This window comes from Elephantulus edwardii, unplaced genomic scaffold (genome assembly GCF_000299155.1).
Source record: "Elephantulus edwardii isolate Elephantulus edwardi_28Jun2011 unplaced genomic scaffold, EleEdw1.0 scaffold00061, whole genome shotgun sequence".
Classification (NCBI taxonomy): Eukaryota; Metazoa; Chordata; class Mammalia; order Macroscelidea; family Macroscelididae; genus Elephantulus; species Elephantulus edwardii.
This window is the reverse complement of record NW_006399811.1, coordinates 14,230,688-14,256,129: the sequence shown is the minus strand read 5'-3', so window position 1 is coordinate 14,256,129 and position 25,442 is coordinate 14,230,688. Positions and strand designations below refer to the sequence as shown.

At 41.2% G+C, this 25,442-nt stretch overlaps 1 protein-coding gene across 1 annotated transcript in view; it reads right to left on the bottom strand.

Moving 5' to 3' along the window:
* The window catches only part of LOC102855614 (N-acetylneuraminate lyase-like), a 34,621-nt gene extending 12,480 nt beyond the window's left edge, over positions 1 to 22,141 (bottom strand). The window contains exons 1-6 of the mRNA XM_006887749.1: positions 22,074 to 22,141; positions 11,030 to 11,103; positions 7,628 to 7,715; positions 4,804 to 4,861; positions 2,993 to 3,068; positions 469 to 561 (exon numbers count right to left, since the gene is read on the bottom strand). Of these exons, the coding sequence (XP_006887811.1) occupies positions 469 to 561; positions 2,993 to 3,068; positions 4,804 to 4,861; positions 7,628 to 7,715; positions 11,030 to 11,103; positions 22,074 to 22,141 (457 nt within the window). The remainder of the gene's footprint in view (positions 1 to 468; positions 562 to 2,992; positions 3,069 to 4,803; positions 4,862 to 7,627; positions 7,716 to 11,029; positions 11,104 to 22,073) is intronic.
* Positions 22,142 to 25,442: the final 3,301 nt, after the last annotated feature.

Here is a 25,442-nt window from a genome sequence, read left to right as displayed (position 1 = left end):
GAGATGAGAGTAACCTGCCAGGCAGTGAGAATATAGTAGAGTACAAGATAGTCACAGTCTCAGCCTTTCCCACAAGAGGTATTCCAGTGAAAAGAGTGTGTTTGTGTGAGAAAGTAGGAGAGAAAGGTGGAGGAGAGAGGGAGGGAAGGAAGGAAGGAGGGAGGGAGAGGGAAAGGGAGAGAGAGGGAGAGAGAGCGAGTCCAACCCAGGGCTGATGTGGTAGCTGTGTGTGATTTTAGCTTAGGTGTCAACTTTTACTTTACGCCTTTCATCACAATTTGGTGTAAATCGCTAATCTATGTACAGAGGACTGGAATATTATAGTGTTTTACTTTCAGGCAACTGGAGCCGTTAGTCAAAGGTGCTATGATTTTGTGCCGGGAAGAAATGTTGGGTGCATTGGGGATTACTTGCAGAAATTATGTAAAAATGGTAAGGGGATAGACCATCAAAAAACCCAGTACTTACTCTTCACCCCAGTCAAGGCAGGAATGTGGTAGTAATAAAATGGCAGTGTAGGAGCCACTGCCGCCACTTCCTTTAGGAAACTAACCAGGGCCTCTGAAAGGTGGGAGGGAGGAAAAATCACGGTGTTAGTAAGTGTAAGGCAGTGGCTCAAATGGTCACAAGACTGAAAACCCAAAAAACAACACAGCATATTGTGTAATGAAATGTAACTGTCATTCTCAGAAACCGAAAACTCTTGACTGTGCTTTCCAGCTGACACTGGAACTGCAGTGCTTTTTTACATCTTATCTTATTCAAAATCTTCTTTTAATGTGTGGCAGTGTACCATCAAGCTGCGACTGAAAACCCTCCAACAGGTTTTCAGAGGCAATGAATCCCATGACAGTTGATTGCTCCTCCTTCTCCTGAGGAGCAGCTGGCAGATTCAAACCATCTGTCTTTGGGTTTATCGTTATTCACCACGGAGTCTGCAGATTTCAGAACTAGGGTCATTATGAGTCGCAGGTGACTTAATGGCGCATAAAACCACACAACAACAATCTCTTAGTGTCAAAGGGTACTACCAGGACTTTTCGTTCATAAAGTCACTATGAGTCATCTGTGACTCAACAGCATTTAACAACAACAATGCTCAAGACAGAGCAGGGTTCAGAGCTGTTGTATATAGGGTTGTTATGAGTCACAAGTGCATTGATGGCACATAACAGCAACCATCAAGTCAGAACTGACTCATAACTAACTCTCCAGCAGGTTTTCAGAGGCAAAGCGTGAGGGGAGATTGTCGCTCCTTCTGCTGCAGAGCAGCTGGTGAATTCAAAGGGCAGCCTTTGGGTTGCAGTGCAGCTCTTTACCACTAGACCACCAAAGACTGCTCTTTTTTTATTAAGATGATCACTTACAAAATTGGTACAAATATTCCTACACATTAAGAGAAAAAAAATGATCACCTTTTTGTGAAAATCAAAAGTTTCTCCACTGCAAGGCAAGATTTCTCATTCTATCAGAAAGAAACTCCAGAGGAATTATGGGTGATTTGTGAAGTTTGAATTACAAGCAGGGCAGCAAGAGCAAAACTGAGAAATTTCTTCACCAAAACCAATGAGTACTTAAAGAGGGACGTTATAAGAGCAGTGACATACTTCACACTTACTCAACCAGGATTTGGTACTTTCTTCCTTTGCAAGAAATTCAGATACATTAAAAGATTGCTCACACTAGTTTACTGAAGAATTGAGATTTCCTGTATGCTATTGTATGAATTTCAAATGCACAATTACCAGATGTCAAATAAACCCAGCAGTGTTGCTTATAAATGAATGGCAGTGGGGAGCAAGAGGGAAAAATTTATTATTCCATATGCACACTATGATAGTACCTAGGTCTGTAACAAATACTTAGGTGTGAACTGTGTATAATCATTATTTTTCCTTTGTTTCTCTTTTGGAGAAAGTATTCATATAACATGTTTAAAAATTATGTGAAAGGCGAGCTCTGGTGGCCTAGTGGCAAGACGCTGCACTGCAATCCCAGAGGTGTGCGGTTCAAATCCACCAGATGCTTTGCTGGAAAAGGAGGAACAATCTCCTCCTGTACCAGTCAAATCTGATTTGATGGTACACACACACACACAGACACACACAGACACACACAGACACACACAGACACACACACACACACACACACACACACACACACACACACAAATAATAAAAATAAATAAATAAAAACTGGAAATCCAATTTAAAAAAATTATGTGAAAGATGGTTGTTCCACTTCCTAAACAACATGCCTCCTGACACTCTATGAACTTTGATAAATGTCGATAGTTGTAGAGGGGCTTCAGGCCTTTTTTTCATTGGGTCACTATGAGTCATGCTCGACTCAAAGGCCATCAACAACCACCACCAGCTTGTAGTATCCTGCATGGAAAGGAGATCCTCAATTTTCATTTATTGGACCATTATCTTGTATTGTGGGGTTTATGACAGGCAATATATACAAAATATATGAAGTTCTTTGGGATTTATGAAAAATGTTTTTTTTAATTAAAGTTTTTTTAAAATAATAAGTGTGCGTTCTGAGCTCAAGCACACACCCCTCACTCTCAGCACTAACTGGTGAGGAGAAGTGTCTATGTTTAAGACTCCATGGCTTCTTCAATGGTGCCACTACCAGATACTTTGGTTTCCAGTGCTGTCAACTTGTTGTCTTTCACAGTCACACCATCTCCTCTCCCTGAGCTGTGGACCTCATAGATCTTCTAGCCTACAAGGTGCCATCCCCATGAGGAAGACACCATGTGATAAAACAGGGGCAACCAACACCAAGGAATGCCTGCAGTCACCAGCAACAAAGAGAGAGGCATGGAATAGTCCTTCCATCCAAGCCCTGATAGAATCAGATGGCCCTGATTTTACTTCTAGCTTCCAGAACTGCAGTAAAACAAAACTCAGCTCTTAAAGCCACTCATCTTGTGGTCGTTTTGTTATGGCAGCCTTAGGAAACTAAAGACTTCTCTGCTTACCTTTGTTCCACGGCTTGAGAAAGAAAGGCGCGATGACAGCAATGCCATCAGCTCCTATGTCTGCTGCATGTTTGGCCTTGAAAAGAAGAAAGCAGCCCATATTAAAAGTTGTTTATCAAAGTCACCTATTCAAATTTCCAAACTGACACACAGCTAAGAAGTAGAGAAAATGAATCAAATTTAGTGACAAATGGCATCATCAAGAGAGCTCCAGGTTTCAGCGTGGAGCTCGAGAGTGGAGGTGAGCTATGCACATAATCTCGTTCTTCTCTGGACTTTTTCAGCCAGAAACAATGGGTGACCCTGATGATAATTGAAATATGGGTGGCACAGCTAAGCAGTTTATTTTGAGAAGTTCTCTGTTAATAGAAAAATTTGCAGGTAGGATTTCTCTCCTATTGATCATTGTACTGGGTGGCTGTCTTTACTGCTCACAGAGAGCCATATTTTAAATTTTATATTAAAGAGAAGCATATACAGTTGGGAAAGATTGAGCAGGAAAAAAATGATACACATCACAGAAGGTATATTGCATCAATTCTCTGATGCTTTTTTTCTTCTCAACTCTCTTCTGTAAAAAATGTAAATTGCCTCCTGCTGAGCCCTCAAAAGAATTTCTTTTTCAAATCCACATAAAGCACCTATGAGGTGCTCTAAGACTTGGAGCACCTAAGCCTTCTTGGAGCACCTACTTCATAAGAAAGTGAGTTATTTATGGTGATTAAGTGCCGAAGGCACACGTTTCAAATCTACCAGCTGCTCCATGGGAGAAAGATGAGCAATCTCAATCTCTTCCCCTGTGATTAACTGCCTCTGAAAACCCGCTGGAGGATCAGCTATGGATCAGTTCTGACTCAACAATACACAACAAAAACAACAACATTCTCCCACTAGGAAGCTCTGGTGGCCTAGTGGTAAGAAGCTGTGATGGAATCCCAAAAACACATGGTTCAAATCCACCAGCTGATTTATGGGAGAAGGATGGACAAGCCTTTCCTGTGTGACTTCTTGTCTCTGAACACCCCCTGGGGGGTCAGCTATGGTTCAGTTCCAACTTGATGGCACACAACAATAACCACATCCTACTAGCTTATGAAGGCAAGGATCAGGTCTCATTCTCCCTTGTGTCCTGACAAGTCATCTTACTGAAATCAGAGTGGGGATTCAGTAAATGCACACTGTTTATCTCAGCCTGCTCCCTGAAGTGGAAAAAAATATCTTGCTCTGAAAATTTTACCTCATTGCCATCAAGTAGCAACTGACTCATAGCTAACCCTCCAGTGGGTTTTTAGTGGCAGTAAATTGCACAAGAGGAGAATGACTATCTCTCTCCCTCTCCTGTGGAACAGCTGGCAGATTTGAATTGCTTGTCTTACCCATTAGGCCGTTGGAGCTCACTCCTTACCCACTAGGCTGCTAGAGCTCACATAACTACTTTGTGTTATGGCATTGGTCTTCAACATCACTGGACAATCCTTTACCCACCTTCTTTCTATCCCCTTATTTCCAAAAGATGACTTTGCCTTCTATTTCCCGAGGAAAAAATAGAGGTTGACCCAGGTTCTGCATCTTTCCTGAGAACTTAGCAACATCTACAACAATCCTTGATCAAATATCCAAAGCTTTACTGCAGCAGCCATATTTACAGGTATGATCCTTTCTTTATGGTCCTTTGCCTGTTGGTTAATGGTGAACCGTCCAAAGTCCCACATTATATCTTCTCTAGGACTTGCCAAAAATGATATGCATTTCTTCCATATTCAAATAGAGGCCCTTTAAGTAGTCTCTCCCAGATGAGCCTGCATACATACCAGTTCTTGTGACTCTTTCAAACTCATTGCTCCTACATGAATCACCACATGATCCAACCTGCAAAAGAGAAAACACTTTTGCAGCACTTGAAGTTTAGCACAGATTGGGGTACAGGTAGGCAACATTGCATTATTCTGGTTTTAGAAATTAGCTAGAAGAGCTGGAGTGATCTATTCCTGAAAAGAAGTCAACAAAAACATTCTAGAGACCTCAGTGGTCCTATCTAAAACTGTTCATGGGGACAGCACAGGTCCCAGAAGGGTTGTGTTCCCTTGTGGATGGAATCATCGTGAGTTGGAGGATGGAGAAAGGATTGATGTTGTCAATGATTTCATCTGACTTGGAATAACAATCAACATCCTTGGGACTAGCAGTCAAGAAACCGGAGATGTATTGAGCTGGGTAACCCCACTGTCATGGACTTTACAAAAATACTCAAGAATAATGATGTCAGTTTGAAGACTAAGGTGAGCCTGATTAAGGCCATAGTCTTCTCAATCACCTGTTACACATTAGAAAGCTGGACAATGAGTAAGGATGACAGAAGAATTGATGTCTCTGAATTACAGTGTTGGAGAAGAGTAAAGAATATCCCACAGACTGACAAAAGAATAAACAGGTCTTGGGACAAGGGCAACAGAAAGCTCCTTGGAGGCAAAGAAGCTGACATTTATACTCTTATACTTTGGACATGTTGCTAGGAAAGGCTATTCCTTGGAAAGGGACAGCATGTTTGGAAAGAAGGAAGGTCAGTGAAAGAGAGGAAGACACTCTAATGAGATGGACTGACACAGTGACTGCAGCAACGGGCTGAGGATGGCACAGACTAGGAAAGAGTTCAGGTCTGTGGTTCATAGGGTTGATATGAGTCATACTTGACTGGAAGGAACCTAACAAGAACAACAACACACTCTGGACTGCTAACCTCTACAGTGGCCTACCTAAAAGTAAGATAATTACAACAACTATGAGATATCATCTCACCCCAGTAAGGATAGCAAAATTTAACAGAACAGCAAGCAACAAATACTGCGAGGTTGTGGAACCCTATTCACTGTTGATGGGAGTGTAAAATGGTATGGAAGGCTGTATGGTGCTTTCTCAAAAAGTTGTAAGTAGAAATACCATTTGACCCAGCATTTCCACTACTGGGAATATACCCCAAAGAAACCATAACTGCCACCCAAGCAGATATATGCACACCTATGTTTATCATGGCTTTGTTCAAAATAGCAAAGGGTTGGAAACAATCTAAGTTCCCATCAACAAACAAATGGATAGAGAAACTGTGCTATACACAATGGAATACTATGCTACATTGAAAAACAAGGAACTCATGAAATACTATTCAAAATGGGTGACCCTGGAAGACATTATGCTGAGTGAAATATCTCAGTCACAACAGGGCAAATACTGAATAGTGCCACTATTGTAAAACGGGACTGATATCAGCATTGGGGAGAGACTGAGAAAGATGGGATAAATTATGTATACTTGAAACAGATGAAGGAGAAAACTGTTAAAAGGGATATGTGATTAGGTATTATTGCCATGACAGGAGTCCAGAATGAAGGCTGCGTAGTGGGGGGAGGAATTATAGAACAATTAAAGAATTTTCTTTTACTTTTCAAAGAGAATAGTGAACTGGGGGTTGGGGGGGAAATAGGGCAGGCAGGGAGAAAAATACAACAATGAATGAATAGAAATCCAAAGGCTCTCTAAACTTTCATTAAAATTAATAAAAAAGTAAGATAAGAGTTTATGATTATTCTTTTAAAATGGACAAGTAACGGACTAAAGAGCTCTGGTGGCCTAGTGGATAAGGAGTTGCTTTGCCAACCCAAAGATAAACAATTCAAATCCACCAACTGCTGTTCAGGAGAAAGGTAGGCAATCTCCTCTTGTTGACTTCATAGCCTCCAAAAACACACTGGAGGGTCAGCTACTGTTATGTTAACAGCTGAATGCTTTATCCACTGTTCCACCAGAGGTCATCTGGTCTCACAGTCCTTGGTCAGCAGGCTGTGGTGGTGCCCCTTCTAGGCATCAGTGACAATGCTCACTTCTGAGCTCCCTCCAACCCGTCTGGGCTTGCTATCTCCAGTTACTTCCCTATCTCAGTTTCTGGTGTTTTCCTAACATTTATTAGTTTTTCTTCTCTCATTCTGTCTATAATATTTCATTGAGAAGTTGTTGGATACACCAGGAAACACTTATGTGGGGACACTGAAACTTAGCATGTGCATTTAGAGTATTGGAGTACATGCTGAAAACACATTTTAAAAAGGACCTCCAAGATATTCAAGACTTCACAGTGATGGCTTCTACTTCAGGCTTACAAAGGAGCAACAGCCCATGACTGACCTTTCAGTGGGTTTTCGGAGGCAGTGAATCACATGGGAGGAGATTGCCTATCCTTCTCATGTGGCGCAGCTGGTAGATACAAACCGTGTATCTCTGTGTGGGCAGCTCAATTCCTTACCACTCAGCCACACTAAGGAAAAGCTTATAGATTTTGAATGTGGTCACTCAATGGATACTATCTTGCTTGTTTTACCATGCCATGACATGTTACTGTTCTGCAGTTCACAGAATGCTGACTCTTCACCTCCACCAAGTGAGGAAAGGCCATAAAGAGTATGCTGCGTTATAGATACAGGAGGGGACCTATAAGGATAGAGGGGGGCCACCACCAGCATCATGCTTTCCTCCTGAAATGGGAGTTTTCTTGGGGCTCATGTTCACAAACCCAGTTATGAAGAACAGCCTCACTCGACACAGCTCTTGCTGGTGGATGGTTTTAATCCTGGCTGAGCTACTTACTTGTTCTTCCCTTTTGTCACCCACTCTTCTGCAATCTGGCGACGCTCCAAGATGCTCAGGGACAGGCCTTCTCCCGTTGTGCCATTCACTGTTCAAACAAAGAACCAGTTAGTGGAACCAATGAATATCTTTTGCCCTGGAAGTGACAACTCTGGAGGTGCAGACGAAGGGACTTGCAAAATGCCAGGGGCTCGGCTAACACTAATACTTAACATTCTGTGCCTCATCAATGATAAAATCAATGGCTTGTGCCCATTGATCAGAAACAAAAGGATTGTTAACCAAATTTTAAGCTTCTCTTCTTCACCCAAGTTCCTGAAGTCCCTTCCTCAACTTGAACCAGTATGCTCTCTATTTAAAGGTTACTCTCAGAGAATTGAATATTCTGGTTTACTATCTGATGATGTTACCTGCTCTTCCCACTTCTACACACCTGCATTCAGAAAAATCCTTGTTTTCTTTCATTTGGAAAGAGAGTCCTTATTTTCTTTCGTCTCTATAAAAGAAAAGTATATCTTCCCCTCTTCTTTGAGATGCTTGCTGACCTGTGTTTTTGTGTTTTCCCTAGTGTATGACTTTTCTTTTGAATAAAGCACTCCTCAAAGTTTCCCAGTGTTTTTTATTTGACAAGTAGAATCTAGGACTGTGGGGGGAGGTGCTCCCTTCCACTTCTTCTTCTTCATTCAGTCTTTTTTCAACCTTCACTTTGCCAAAAAACAGTGAGAAGGTTTTAATTATACTTGTAAATATGCCCTTGTCATCAGGGATGGTTAGCAAGGCTTTGCCCAACTTTCACATTCATAAGGAATGATTAAGTCATTGCCCACACTTTAGGCCAAGCTTTGAACCTCACCACACAGTACTGTGTGTGGGACTGAATAGCAGTAAATTAACACCATCCAGTTCTGGGTGGTCAAGGTGGTCACAAGTGGGAGTTACTTATGAAGGCACTGGTTTAAGGTAACTGGTTTACATGTCTAGCTGGTTCTGACTCATAACACCCCTATGTACAACAGAATTAAGCCCGGCCTCATCCTCACAATCTCTGTGGTGCTTGAGCCCGTGGTTGGAGCCACTTTGTGAATGCATCTCTTCAGGTGTCATCTTCTTGTCCACTGTCCTACTTTCCTAAGCCTTCCTCTTCATATGCTCAAATTATGTGAGATAATATCCCACCATTCTCCTTTCTAATGAGGTGTCTAAACTTCTTACAGCTTGTGGATAGCACTGACTACATCTGGAATGCTGATAAAACCAGGTCAACTAGTCTTGGGTGTGACTCTGACTGGGGAAATAGACTGTAAATGAATTTTCAGTAAATACTGTAAATGCCTCAAATTGTGCTATCTTGACCCTCCTCTAAAACCCCCCTGAGATCTCCAAAATAAGAAGATAGGTTTGGGAAGCTCATATTCCATGTCTCGTATGTTGTTCTGTTGTGTGCTGCTGAGTCAGAGCTGACTCATAGTTGACCCTCCAAACAGGTTTTCAAAGGCTGTAAATTACGCAAGAAGAGACTGCTCATCTTGTAACCAAACAGCAGCTGGTGGATCCAAACTACATGCCTTTGGATGGGCAGTGCAGCTCCTTACCCACTAGGCCGTTAACGTTCCATTATTATTGCTTTTGTTCTGTGCCACTTGGTCGACTACAGTGACTCAATTAACAATGGCTCTGAACCTAGCCAACTAGGGTCTAATGCAAATGACAATGAATAAGGATGATAGAAGAATTGATGTCTTTGAGTTGTGTTGCTGCAGATGAGTACTGAGTATCCCATGGACTACCAAAGAGCAAACAAATATATGTCTTGGAGAAAGTGCAGCCAGAGTACCCCTCAGAGGCAAAGAAGAGAAAGCTCTGTCTTTCAAAGTTTGGACATGTTACTAGGAGAGGCTATTTCTTGGAAAGGGATATCATATTTGTTCAGTGAAAGAGAGGAAGAGTCCCAGAGAGGCAGACTGACAAAATGACAGAAGCAATGGGCTCAAATGTGTAATCTGATGAAGGTGGCACAGGAGAGAGCAGGGTTCAGGTCTGTTAATAGGGTCTCTGTGAGCCATCCTTCACTAGATGGCACCAAACAACAACAACAATAACAGTAACAATGTAAATGGTACAAATGGCTTGTGCCCAACAAGTAACCGAAAGATTATGGTGCAAACACATTCCACATTATCACAGAAGGCCTAGTAATCTGCTTTTGTAAAGACTACAGCCAAGAAAATCCTAGAATAGTTCTCTGTAATGCACTGGGTTATTACACACTGGAATCAACAATTGCTTAGTTTTATCACAGGTAGGAAAGCAATAATATTTTAAAAGGGAGAAATATCCTTTTCGTTTAGGGCAATAAAAAGAGATCTCCCTTTATCAGGTTGGAGTCCTTTATCCTGTTTGTCTGAAAGGACAATTTTGAGGAAGGCTTCCTCATCAAGTTGAAATTTTTTGACTATTTGCCTCTCCACCCAGAAATGTGTAGCTGAAACTCACACCCATAAGATCTTCTGATCTTGTATCAAACATGACCTCACTGAAGCAAACGATTTTTAACTTCAACTGAATTACTGCTAGGTTTGCTCTGAATCATACTTTCCTATTTTTCCATTTAGTTTTCTTCTTTACATGATGTACTGAATCAAAGCATGCCTCCTTTGATAGGAGTCTTAGAAAGAACAAGGGGGGAAAAAAAAGAAAGAACAAGGAAGATTGTGATGAGGGCCAGAAGAACCAGGAAATGAATTCAAGTATCAGGCCATGGAGCCAACTGGTGCATGCTGACCACCAACCCAGCTGGCCAGGGCCAATGTTGTTAGGGCCTTGGAGTCAAGTACTACTCACAGGGAATCTACAGACAACAGACCTGAACCCTGTCCTATCCTATGCCAACCTCACAGTCTCTGACACACTTGAGCCCACTGCTGCTGTCACTGTGTTAATGCACCTGTTTGAAGATCTTCCTCTCCTTCACAATCCCTCCCATTTTTCCAAGCGTGTTATGCTTGTCCAAGGAATAGAAGGTGTCAGATTTTCACTCTTATTGCCAGGAGCAATTTCAAAGGTAAGCTGCAGATGGAATAAAGATTTTAAGAGATGGAAATTCGAGGTTTAGATGTTATTCATAGGTGAACAAACTTGGGCAACTCCAAAAAAATATCTGAAGCACAAATCGTCATCTTTAAATGAGAATAAATAAAACATTTGCTGTTTTGAAAGCAGACCAGCAATTAGATCATCTTTGGGTGCTCTGTAGGTCTAAAACTGTTGAGTCTATAAATTCACCAATCAGAGCTGGCTCCCTAGGTTCAATCATAACCACAAGTATTGCTGTGATTTCTTAAAGAGTAATTAGGTGCAGACTCTAAGGATGACTGAGCTAGAGAGAAATCCCTGATGACTTACCAAAAATGCTCTTCACTCCTTGCTCTTCCACAAGATAGTCCACATATTGACCAATTACTGATAAGTTGATCTCTCTAAAAGACAAGGATAAAAAAAAATATTAATGTCTTGGGACCCCCAAGTCTATTGCTAACTGGATAATACTAAATTCAGTAATGGAGTAATTTGTGCTAAGTTCCACAGCAGCAAACCAAAACCCAAATATCTATTCCTAAAAAATGTTTACCTTCCTCAGGAGGCTAATTCTAAGTCAAGCAACGGCTCTCTGGGGAATGGAAAGCAAAGCTAACCAATCAGGGCATGCATGCTTATTTTAACCTAATTCAAAAGTTTCTAATACTTTCAAATTTTAAAAAAAAGATTTGCCAGTACAGTAGATGTGCCCAGGACAGCCGTCTCCCGCAGCGTGTCTGATTATGAGAACTGTGCAGCTTTGTACCGTCCTTCAGAGCTCTAGTCTGGCTTGCAAACCATACTTTTTTTCATGGTTCAAGAACTGAAAAAATACTCTTTAAGTGCATACACAAATTTAACATTATGATCATTTCCTTTTTGACCTTTAAAATGCAGAATCTTAGGCCTCATCCATTCCAAATTTGCATCTGAATAAGATTCACATGATTTGCATGGGCTTTGCAGCTTGAGAAGCAAAGATTTGAGGTTTAAAGCAGTAAGGATCATTTCTCTGAGAATCACAGATTTTGAAAACCTACAAACTAACATGAGTGCACATAGTGTAAAGAGACCTTTTTTGAATAAAAATGCAGGTGGGTATGAAATGTAAATGCAAAAGAAAATGTTGGGTAAGTTTGGGTTGAACATTGCCAAAAACACATAGGACCTCTTGTTCTTTTGTCAGTGGAGGCCCCCAAATCCTCATTTTCTTTTCTTTTAGCCTGATTAACATTCTTTTAATTTTAAATTATGTTTCTTAAGAAAGAAAAGCAAAACAATATATCTAGTGCATCTAGGAACAAACACCAAAAGGAGAGTATCAAGAGGAATGGGTGCAATCATAGATAAAATAAAAATGGCTCACTCTGCTTAAAGGGTCCAGTGTAAAAAATTCAGAATGAATCACTGCCCATTATGTGCAAATATAACAAGCCTGCTAGGGAAGCAGAGCTAGCTACCTGGGAGAAGGTGCCCTTCACTACAGTTAAGGTACCCTGGAAAAAAGGTATGGTGATCTATTTCCAAAATATTGACCTCTGGAAACCACAGTTCCACTCTGATACACAGTGTTGTCGTGAGTCTCACAACTATCACTGCCACAATAAATGATAATGTAGTTATAAGGCCTCCCACCCAAACTCATAGCCATCACATCAGAATCAATTCATAGCTGATCCTCCATTGGGTTTCTGAGGCTGTAAATCACACGGGAGATTGCTCACCTTTCTCCTACTAACCTGCTGCTGATGGAGTGGAACAAAGAAGCATGGCCCATGGTTTAGTAGCTTGACTTCCTTCCTGTGGGCTATGCCAACAAGTCTATAAATTGTTGGGGGAAAGATCCTAAAACCAAAATATACTCTCAATTTAAACCCCATATGGCATACACTTCTCTGTTGATTCTACTCCATCAGCAGCACTTCAGAGAAAAATGGATGTCAGAAGAGACTTTGAAAATTATACTACAGCATTGAAAAACCAAAACAAAAAGATGCACAGAAGACTTTAAAGGGCAGCTTGAGAAGACTAAGTAAAAGGTTATAACGGAATGTGCAAAGAGAGTCAGAGAATAAAAAGGGAAGAATTTGCTCAGTAACTCTAAAGTTGAAAAAAACTGAAAAACAAACTCAAGCCACTAACTGCAATGCTGAGAGGTTGTGTTTGTTGTTGTTATGTGCTGTCGAGTCACCTGCGACTCATAACGACCCTATGTACAACAGCCCTAAACTCCGCTCTGTCCTGTGCCAATCGCACTGTCTCCGACACTCCCATCCCAATTACCCCAGTCACTGAATCAATCCACCTCATAGAGGGCCTTCCTCTCCTGCGCCATCCCTCCACCCTCCCAAGCATGATGTCCCTCTCTAAGGACCGGTCTCTCCTCACAACATGTCCAAAGTATGTACTATAAGAATTATATCGAATGTTCCAGGAAACATCAAAAAGAAGGAAAGAATACACAGAGTCACTCTCTGTAAACTTTAATTAAAATATTAAAAAAGACTCCAGTATTTTTCTAAGAGGTAGCTCTGAGCATGCTAGTAGGCCAATTCACCACAATACCTCATGAAACTATGACCCTCAACCTTCAAACCGAACCACCAAATCTCACAGGGCATTTATGTTTAGTTGTACACAAGCAGCCTCAGTCTTTGTGGTAAATTTTGCCCAGCTTTTGCCAATTCACTTTTTTACAGTATATACATTCTCATCAGCCATTAAAATAATCAGCTGTGTAAACCAACTCTTAATCAATACTATTTCCCATCACTGTTAACTTCCCTTTAGTGCCACTCCTTCTCATTTTAGCTAGATGTGGCTGACCCTCCTGCATATTTTCAAAGTCTGAAAATCTTACAGGAGATTACCTATCTTTCTCCCTCAGAGCATCTAGTAGATGTGAACTGGTTGCCTTTGGCCTGACAGAGCAACTTCTTTCCTCTAGTCCACGAGTTCCCTCTCCTACCGCTGGTAAGCACTGATAAACTTTGCTCTTTATATATTTGTGTCTATGGGGTTTTGTTTTGTTTTAATACAAGTCGTGTATTATTTCTCTTGTTATGACTGATTACTTCGTTTGACTGGAAAACTCCAAGCTCTACGCTGATGTGTTTTGTCCAATTTTCACGATGCTAATTTTTTAATGTAAAAAAAATGGTCTTTGTTTTAAAAGTCATTAGATTTAATATTGGGAGGCCTACAATTCCAAACTGCTGCAATTGTGGGTGATGAGCAGCAGTTGTCCCTATTCAGGCATAGCAGTGGCTGGGCCTTTTGAGCCCTGCCTGACCCTTCAGTGAGTACACATTTCTGCACAGAGATGCTCACCTGCTCAAATGACTCACTGTTATATGCCCTTAAACAGGCTAAGATTCATAGCAACCCTGTGAACAACAGAATAGAATCCTGCCTGAACCTGTGCCATCTCACAGTCTCTGCTGTATTTAAGCTTATTGTTGTGTGCCATCGAGTCTGAACTGGCCCACAGCTGACCCTCCAGTGGGCTTTCAGAAACAGTAAATCCCACAAGAGGAGATTGCCCACCTTTCTCCTGTGGAGTGCTCGTGTATCTGAACTGTATGCCTTTGGGATTGTAGCATAGCTTCTTACAACTAAGCCACCATTCAAATCGCTCAGGTTGTCATGAAGTTGTCAGAAACAACAGGGTCAGGCTAGCACTATGATAACATAGGCCTGCCAAGTTTTATCATGCTTTGTAGACAGTACTTTGCAAATTGAAGGCTGTGATGACCCTGTGGCCCCAAGTCTATTGTTACCATTTCCCACATTCTTTATCTCTTATACTTTTAGTGGAATAAGTACTTGGCTAATTTAAAACCTCTTGGTTAGAGAAGCACACAAGGGCTATAAGTGCCCTGCCCGCCAGAAGTAGGAAGTGTTCTTTTCTGGGATTCTAGGTCACTATTTCTCCCAGACATCATTAAAATGGTAATCTATGCCAACTCCTTTCTGGAGGACTAAATCTGACTAGGGTAGCAGGCTTATTTTTATGAGGGTGTTGTAAAGACTCCCATGATGAAGAACCAAGGTCATTTGTGGAAGAAAAGAGAATATTTTTAAAAGATGTTTTGAATAATGTGAAAGACACTTCTGCTCAGATGACTGTTAAAGTCCCAATTTATTCAATTGCAAAAAATAGAGATACCAGGTTATCTTTGAGGATTAAACTGGAACATGTTAGCAAGAATACCCTTCTCAGTGGCTGACATGTAGCTCCCTTTCCTCCTTTCTGTGTAACTAGCAGTGCTAGTCATTCCTGCAGTATATTAACCCATAAAAACAAAACAAAACAAAAACAACTGTGCTAGATGCTCAAGTTACAAAGCTAAATAAGATACATACTCCTTATTTATTGTCTGGAATATAATAACTAGTTGTTGGATAGGACAAACAGATCAAAGCCTAGTAGGGGAGAGAGAGAGAGAGAGAAAGAGAGAGAGAGAGAGAGAGAGAATAACTATTGCAACAATTATTAGCAACAAATACTTTCAGTGCTATATGAAAAGATACACAGAAGAGATTAGGAGAGCATAGTGTTAAATCCTCTAACACTATTTAGAAAAATTGAGGAAGAATTACTAGATGATGAGTATAAGGGTTCAGGCAAAGTCGAACGCGATGAGGGTACAATAACAAAAGAGAGAGGAGGTGGAATCTGTAAAGGCACAGAAGAGAGTGTTTGAGAAAATAAAATAAAGCATAAAAGGTAAGCCATGAAGATCTTCCAATACTATGCCATAGAATCTGGACTTTCTACCAATTCATGCCAGGCTTTAACATACACAAGAATCACCCAAAGATACTATTTAAAATGTAGATTCTGATTCAGTAGTTTTGTGGTGGGGGTCCGAGAATCTGTATTTCTCTCAATGGCTGTGATTTTTTGACAAAAGATCTCCAGGATGTGCTTTCAAGTTACCTCTGAGTGGAGTCAAACTGCTAACGTTTTAGTTAATGGTTTAATCTTAATCCTTAGAGACTCTTGACCTTTGAGGCCCTTGAGACTTCATTTCTATGGTCTCCAAGTGATAATTGCAGCAAGTGGTTCACAGATCCCACAATTAGCAGTACAGGTTAGAAGAAAGGGAGTCAATGGAAATTCTTAAAGAAGACAATGACTTGATCAGATTTATTAATGATGAAGCTCTCTAGGCCACAGTGTGGAGAATGCACTATTATTACAGGAGTTTCACACTCTATTCCTAACAATAACAGTGGAGGACTGCAGACATTGGCAACTCAACATCCCTGAGAAACTGTGGTGCATGGCTGAATTCTTTGTTGTTGCTGTTTTTAGGTACTGTTGAGTCACTTGCAACTCATAGTGACCCTATCTATGTACAAGAGCCCTAAACCCTGCTCTATCCTGTGCCAATGTCACTGTCTCCAACACACCTACTCCCATTACCCAAATCACTGAATCAATCCATCTCATCGAGGGTCTTCCTATCTTGCACTGTCCCTACACCCTCCCAAAAATGATGTCCCTTTCCACGGACTGGTCCCTCCTTGGAACATACCCAAAATATGTCAGACAGAGCCTCAGAATCTTTGCCTCCAAGGAGCAGCCTGGTTTTACCTTCTCCAGGACAAACGTGTTTGTTCTCTTAGCAGTCCATGGTATATTCAACACTCTCTCCAGCACCACAGCTCGAAGGCATCAATTCTCTATCTTCCCCATTCACTGTCCATCTCTCTGACACATAGCACACAATTGCGAAGGCTATAGCCTGGAACAGGTACACCTTAGTCTCTAGCCTGATGTTGTTGCTCTTCAGTACTCTGGAGAGGTTCCTGACAGCTGACTTTCCCAATGCAACTTGTCTCTTGATTTCCTGGCTGCTAGTACCAACAGTGTTGATTGTGGAACCAAGCAAACTAAAGCTGTTAACAATCTCCATCTCTTCACCATCCATGCTGCTGCTGCCAATTGGCCCAGTGGTGACAATCTTTGTTTTCTTGATGTTGAGCTTCAATTACACAATATGAAACAGAACTCTTAAAAAGGTGGTGTAACTGTCCCAGAGTCAGATAACTAAGTTAGTGATAAGAGCCCTAATACCTGAACAAAATTGTAAAAGCATAACTCAAGATTTGCCAGTTCAACAATTTAAGTGTACAATTTTAACTAAAATCTATTTAATAAACATCATGTTGAGCAGAAGATACTTAAAGGAAGCCTGAGAAGACAAAGCAAATTATTATAGCAAAATGTGCAAAGAGCTGGAATCAAAATGAAAAGGGAAGAACCTGCTCAGCATTTCTCAGGCTGAAAGAATTGAAAAACAATTCAAGCCTCAAGTTGCAATCCTGAAAGAGAGATGCTATGGACAAAATCGTGAAATGATCCAGAAAGAATAAAAAATGATGGAAGGAATACACAGAGGCACTATACCAAAAAATAATTGATTGATACTAAAATATTTTAGGAAGTACCATATGAACAAGAGTCATTGGTAATAAAGGAAGATGTACAAGCTGCATTGAAGCCATTGGGGAAAAAAATAAGAGACCAGGAATTAATGGGATAGAAATTGGCATGTGTCAACTAACATGTAACCGTGGATGTAACACCAGTCTATGCCAGGGAATTTGGAGGACAGCTGCCGGACCAAGTGACTTGAAGAAATTCATTGTCTCCATGCCCAAGAAAGATAATCAAAGAGAATGTGAGAATGATCTAAAAAAATTATTAACATCACATATTATTGCTGAAAATAATAAAAAATGGCTTCAATAGTACATGGACAGGAACTGCCAGAAGTTCAATCTGGGTTTAGGAGAGGTTGTGGCACCAGGGATATCATTGTTGATGTCACATGGATCCTGGCTGGCAGCAGAAAATATCAGTAAAATGTCCATTTGTGTTTTATTGACTATGTAAAGGCATTTGACTTTATGGAGCATAACAAACTATGTAACAGGGTGAAGAATGGGAATCCAGAATACCTAATTGTGTTCATGTGAAAACTATACCTAGACCATGAAACTATTATTAAAACAGAGCAAGGGAACACTTCATGGTTTAAAATCAGGAAGGGTGTGTATCAGGGATATATTCTCTCTCTCTACCTATTCAATCTCTTTGCTGAGCAAATTAGCCACAAAACTGGATTCTATGAAGAGAAATGTGGACTCAGTATCAGAGAAAAACCTCTCAACAAGAAGTTTGTGAAATTATTGCCATAGAAGATTAAGAACACTTACTATGCATTACATTTTAACATGACCCTCACCTGGGCCAATCAGCAACATTATAATAGATGGAGAAAAGATTGAAGTTGTCAATGATTTCATATTGCTTGGATCAACAATCAACATCGTTGGTACCAGCACTCAAGAAATTGGGACATAGTGCATTAGCCAAGACTGCTTTCAGGAACCAGTTTGAAGACTAAGGAGTGCCTGATTCAGGCTTTGGTCTTTTCAATCACTTGATATGCATCTGAGAGCTGGACAATTAAAAAAATAAGGATGACAGAAGAAATGATGCCTTTGAGTTGTGGTGCTGAAGAGGAGTACTGAATATCCCATGGGTTGACAAAAGAACAAACAGTAAACATATCTTGGAAAAAGTATTCCAGAGTGCTCCTTGAAGGCGAAGATGGTGAAGCTTGTCTTTCATACTTTAGACATGTAGTCCAGAGAAGCTATTCCTTGGAAAGTGGCATTAGGCTTGGAGAGTGGAGTGTCATTGAAAGAGAGGAAGGACCCCCAACAAGATGGATTGACAAAGTGACTGTAGCAATAAGTTCAAATGTCAGTATGTCAGAGATGACGAGGATGGCAAGGATAAGACAGTTTAGGTCTCTTGTTCATAATGTTGCTATGAGTCGTATTCAACCCAATGGCAACTATCAACATGTTGTTTCTGCCAATTTCCTCTTCAAAGTGAGCTCTGGTGATGCAGTCTATAGTGAGTTGCACTGTCAATGCAAAGATCGCACCATTCTGGTAATACAAATCCACCAGAAGTTTAGAGGGAGAAAAATGGGCAATCTCCTCCTATTTAATTTACAGCCTCTAAAAACTTACAGGAGGGTCAGCTATGAGACGATTCTAATTTAACGGCACTCAGTTGAATATTTAGTGAATACAACAACTCAACAACAATTCATTGTCATCAAGTCAGAATCGACTCATAGCTGAACCTCCAAATAGGCTTTTTTTTCCTTTGTAAATTTTATACTGGTTTACAAAATTCATAAAATTTTTATACATGTTTTTTCACATCAGACCTTTCCCCTTTCATTTAACCATCCCTTATTCCACCCATCAAATTATGTGACCCTATGTTTAAGCTCACACACACGCAGTTTTTGCAGGCTGTAAACTGCACAGAGGGAGACCATTCATCTCATGGAGCAACTAAAAGCTAGATTTGAACTGACTGCCTTTGGGTTGGCAGCATAACTCCCTACCCACAGACCAATATTAGTCTCTTAGTAAAGTCACTGGCATTAATAAAGAAAATTGGGATGGGAAGTCCTTGTGTAGCCATTCAGAATTATGGAACTCATGGTATCATATGAACCTCAAGTTAGGCAGGCTCCTGTGATGGCAAGCCATCTGGCAGAATCTCAGTTATTATCCTGGGTGTCCCTTCAGCCTACTTGAAACACATAATAAGTGCAGGTTCCACATTAACTGGCAAGCAGATGAATACCTGTCTGCTCTTGATGGTGCTCCAAACCTGCTTTGAACTGACAAAAACGCTTGGATGGACCAGATTGAGGGTAGGAGAAGGGAGGGAGACAAACTAACATAATTCACCTGCATAAATAAATCCAAACAGGTGCTGCCCTGTTAATTCCAACTCATGGTGACCCCATCTGTCTCAAGATAGAGCTGTGCTCCCCAAGATTGTCATGGATGTCCCTTCTCAGAAGCAGGTCGCCAGCTCTTTATCATTTAACACTCACAAGGCTTCTACATAGAATATCTTCCTATTTTATGCCATACTTCAGGGAAATGAGTTTCATAGAAGAGTTGATGAAGTAAAGGCCAGAAAGTGGCATGGAGACAGCAGAGGACCAGAGTTATTCAGGAAATGGAGAAGAATCCAGAAAAGTAGAGTCTTTTTTTTAAAAAAAAAAATCTATCTCAGGCACATGTCTAGCTTCTTGAGAAAACATCAGGCTAGTGAGAAAAAACCCACATTGACTCTCAGTCAATCCCCGATGAACAAAGAAAGCTGCTTTCGGCAGCCACTTCCAGGTTTGGAGGGTTCTGATTAAAAAGGTTAAAGTAGCATCCACCAGATGCAGGATTTTGAGCTTACGAAGGGACTCTCACGCTGTAACAGGAAGTCAGTCAAACCTGCCTACTCATGAATCACATATGTTCCCCTTTATCGGCCTAACAGGGGGCTGGGACACTGAGAAACAGCTGACCGCTGTCTTTCTTAGACCTTGTGCAACAGGAGGGGAAACGTGACTACTGGCCAGCTGAGTAATTTAAATCCTCGCTCAGCAAGAATTTCATCCTAAATAACAACTCGTTTACTCATGCACTGTAGAAGCTGTCCATAATCTAAGTGGAAAATGTGCATGGGGTGACCAATTTTAATGACAACTTATTGCTGTAAGAAATTTCACCTCCTCTGAGGGGTTAGAGAAGCCCTGGTGGTATAGTCTGTAGGGAGCTGTCTCTCTGGTGGTTTGGCTCCACCAGCAGCTCCATCGGAGAAAGATGGGGACCTCCTTTTGTGCAATTTATAACCTCTGAAAACAGGCTGAAGGGTGAATATGAGGTATGAATTTGAGGGGGCAGGATTAAAGTTTATAAATGTTGCAAGACCTTATTTAAAGGTATCTTAAATACGTTTTTGTGCAATAGCAATTTAAGCTTATTGATTTAAGTATATATTGAATTTGTGCTCAGCTCTGCTGAATGGATTAGATTGCATGTATTACTGTTAGGGAGCTGACATAGTCTGTGGTGAGTTGTGCTGTTAACCAAAAGGCTTCATGTTTCAAATAGTTTAAATCTACCAAGTGCTCTGTGATTGAAAGATGGGTAGTCTCTTCTGTTATGACTTACGCAGCCTTGGAAACCCAAGGGAGCACCACCATGAGTCAGAAATGACTCAGTTACCACTTAGTCTCAGGAACCTGATAGAAGGTGGCCTTGAGCTGGAGGTAGTGCACTGGTTGGGTTTGTGGTGTTGAGGGATTTTCCCTCCATAGATTATGGTTACTACATTTTTCTAAAGAAAAAAAAAAATAAACTTAAGACAGCCAGAATTCTAATTGGTTTAGCATTTTTACTGTCCTGACAGGTCAAAAATGCTTAGAACTTCCCAGGGTGAATGCAACATATTGTTATTAAGGGCAATGTCCGAGAGAAATTATCTATAATTGGGCACCCATGGCACGTGACCATTATCTGAATGTGCAAGCAAATGGGCTGGGACAAGTCACCTGGAAGTCAAAGTACTTACTAGTATGACTACTCTACACATCTATTGTTACCTCCAGCCTTGTCGCGCCCCCACCCCAAAATTTAAGCAATGTTGAAACAAGACTATTAATATGCTTAAAGGGGTCTGTGTTGCAACTACTCTCCTCACTTCCTTGGGGTAGGGACATTTTCATCAAGTCCAGAAACAGTTTAGGGGGAGAATGTTGCAGATCTCTAGACACAGAATCCCTAGAGGGGCCTGGTCTGAGTTTGCTATAGTTTCTGTAAAAAAATAGGCTTTTCCTCACTCAACTCTGTTTGCTGCATGTAGTAAAGCCAGAGCTGGGACAAAAACCAAAAAAAAATTTACCATGTGGTTCTACAGACACCAGGAGAAAGGAAAGCTACCATATCTTAATCCTTCCTTTACTGTTTAGGGTAATTGAGACCTTTATTTGGAGGAGCCTTTATGGTTCAATGGTTAAGTGCTCAGTTGCTAACGAAAAGTCAGACAGTTCAAACCCACCAGCCACAGCGAGGAAACCATAAAGGGCAGTTCTACCATATCTTATATGAGTTGGAATCAACTTGATAGCAATAGGTTTTGGTTCTCAAACTTGGGATCTGAGATGATGCAGGTGTACCAACAGAAGCAGCCTTTTGGCAACAGCAGAGAGAGCCGCAGAGTGTATGTAATGGTCATTACAAAAAGAAAACAGATACCAACTGATATAGAGCAGATTCTGTCGGAGTGTAACTATGCTCTACAAGTGTTTCCAGTGGCTGAATTTTATCCTGAGGCACCTCTGGGTGTCTCCAAACCTTTAACCTTTTTGGAAGGAGCTGACTGTTTTATCCATTTGCACCACCCAGGGACTCCTGATTATTGAGAAATTCTCTTCTCCATGGAGAGAGAACAGATCACCGTATGGCCCCACATAATTACCCATTCTCAGTCATCGGTGTGATGGTTGCAGCCACGAGTCCTTGCAATTTTTTCTTCATCATGGCCATTGTGCTACTGGAAAAGAGCAGAAAACATAAAATAGAATTCCTTTTCTTCCCCAAGGAATGTTAATTAATGACAAAACTGGAGCGAGGCAAAGTCCATTCCCTGTTTAGAGCTGTCAAAAATGCTTACAAGCGTGCAAGACTGCACACGCACACACGCACACAGACAGCAAGGAAGAAGGATGTTAAATTTTAAAGCTTTATTTTATTAAGGGTGGCCTAGTGGGTCGAGGGAGCTCTGTTGGCCTAGAGGTATAATGCTGCGCTGCAATCCCAAAGGCATATGGTTTGAATCCACCAGCTGCTCTAAGGAAGGATGGACAGTCTCCTCTGATATGAGATCTGCCTCTGAAAACCTGCTGGAAGGCCAGCTATCAGTCGGTTCCTACTTGATGGCACACAAGAACAACAACAGAGTAGAGAGGAAGCTCTGGTAATTTAGTGGTAAGGAGTTCTGCTGCCAAACAATGGTGTATGGTTTGAATCTACCAGCTGCTCCAAAGGAGAAAGATGGGCAATCTCATCCAGTGCAATTTATTGCCTCTGAAAACCTGCTGGACGGTCAGCTAGGGTCGGTTCTGACTTGATGGTAAGCAATAATAGTAGGTAGAGAGTTGCATTGCAAATTTTTAGGAGCCACCTCTGCCAGTTTTAATCCACCAGCTGCTCCACAGGAGAAAGAAGGGGAGTTTGCTTTTTCTTTTCTTTTTTTTTTTTTTGAGAGCAAGAGAAAGAAACTGAGGTTTATTAGACGTTCATAATAGACTATGAACGGGTCAGGACAGACTGATCCCTGGGAGTCTGCTCTTGTGTGATTTACAGACTTGGAAATCCTGATGGAGGTTCAGCTACGAGTCAGTTCGAACTCGAAGGCAGTGGAGGTTGGGGGTAGGGTGAGTCTATTATGGAGAAAGCTGCTGTTTTAAAAATTTGGGTGTTTTTCTTTCTTTCTTTTTTTTTAAAAAAAGAGGACTGAAGATAAGAGAGAATTGCCTCAAAAAAATACTAATAGAATATACTCTGGGGGAAAAAATGAGAAATGAGGCACAAACAGACTTGTACACCAATGTTCATAGCAGCATTATTCACCATTCCAAGAACATGGAAACAGCCAGCTGTCCAGCGGCAAGCAAATAGATTGAGAAATTATGGCACATTCACACAATGGAATACTATGCAGCACACAGGAGCAATGATTTTGCAAATTATTACCTAGCTTGGGAGGGACTGGAGAGCAATATGCTGAGTGAACTAATTCAGTCCCACAAGGACAAATATTGTATGAAACCATTATTGTAGAATGAGTATGCAAGGTGGGGGGGAAGAGTGGAAACTGAGGGATGAGTATGTGCAGGGGAGAAGGTGGATTAATCATGGAGTTGTACAATTTGTCTGGTGTGTGTGAGGGAAATTGAAAGAATCTGTTCTGGAAAACAATGTATTTGAATTTTGTAAATAAACTAGTAGAACAAAAAATACTACTATGTAGCAGACTGAGGGTAAAGTATTTTTTTAAATATTTTTTTTTATTGGGAAAAACATATTGGGGGTACAAGAGGTGAGGGTTGGGGGCAGAAGGGTGAGGATGGGCCAGGATGCAGTTGCAGAGCTGCACAGTTTGGTCGGTGGGGGGAGCAGGTGAAGGAAATAATGAGGGTCCAGTGGAGACCAGATGCTACAGAGAAATGACAAGCATTTTCCAATAGTAATTAAACCAACTGTCTTATTGATTTGGGAATTGGATGCCGACTCTCTGGCTTCTTCATGCTGAACAGGGGCGTAGATATAAAGGGGGGAAGGGAGGATGCTTTACCACCTTACTGGTGGTCTTGGGTTACAGCTGCTTGCCTTCTTGCTCCTGAGGGCCGCGACGGCTCGCCCCGGGCTGGGGGCCGAGGGCAGCCCGCCCTGGGCAGAGGGCCGCGACGGCTCGCCCCAGGCCAGGGGCCGAGTGCAGCCCGCCCCGGGCAGAGGGCCACAATGGCTGAAGTAGTAGTTTTTTAAAAAAGAAGAAGAAAAAGTGTGTGTGTGTGTGTGTGTGTGTGTGTGTGTGTGTGTACCGTCAAATTGGATCTGACTGGTACAGGAGACTGCCCCTCCTTTTCCAGAAGAGCATGAAGTAGAGTCTGGGGTTTTTTTTTCCCTCCCCCAGGTGCCTGTCGGGGCCTGGGTTTCAGCTGTCCACACCACAGCAGTGGACAACGAGCTTAAAGCCCCTGATGGCTCTGGGCGCTGACTCTCACCAGTGGCTATAGATGAAGTCACAGGTGATTTTCAGCCAGTGCCGGGAGGGTAAAATATTTTTACAACTATTAATAATGAGACAGACAACCAGGAATGAGACAGAACAGAGAGAGTAAAGACAGGGTGCGAGCAGTTCCTGTGACTCAAGACCTCAAGCCATGCTTCTCTGCCTTTTTATTGAGAATCAGCAGGAAGGTAGACAAAGGAAGATCCTAAGGGAGTACAAAACAAAAAGGATCATGGTGACGTCTTTTGTAGATAAGGTCAAGTTCCTCTCTATTGTTTACTTTATACATATCTCAGGGAGGGATTCAGTAAATAAAAACTAAGGACAATGTTGACTTTTAAGGAATGCCTTAGTGACACAGGGTGACCTTTAGCTTGTATTACCTCCCTCATATCCTGATACAACATTTGGTTTATTATTAATATTAAATTTGATACTTGGCTTTCCACATTTTCCCTCTTTTGTTTAAATCATAATCTTGTTGTCATCAAGATGAGCATAATTTCTTTTCTTCAGGATTCATTCTTACTTGTTTTTTGTTCTCTTTATCCTTTCTATATAATCAAACAAACATAACCGATTAAACAAAATAAGTATTATTATATTGCCACAGTCTTTGCCAAAACCAGTACTACAAAGTTGCAAGGACTAGTGGTTTTATAAAACTTCTAAATTCTCTCTAGTTAGGAGCCTCTGCTCCTCCCAAATTGGTTTTTAAGGGGATAACATAAGGAAAAGTGGCCCTCATTATAACATGGAATGGTTGTAGCCTAGAAGACACAAATTTAACTAACAAGTTAAAAGTACATGAGCCAAAAATTAAATAACATAGAGTCTGGAACAGTTGCTGTTGGAGCTATATTTTTACTCTGGTAATATATCCCATGAAGCAAACTGAAGCTGTGAACAATCTCAATCTCTTCGCCATCCATCCTGATGCTACCGATTGGTCCGGTGGTGAGAATTTTTGTCTTCTTGACATTGAGCCTCAGTCCATATTGAAGGCTGCAGTCCTTGACCCTCTGCAGTAAGTGCATGAGGTCCTCCTCAGTT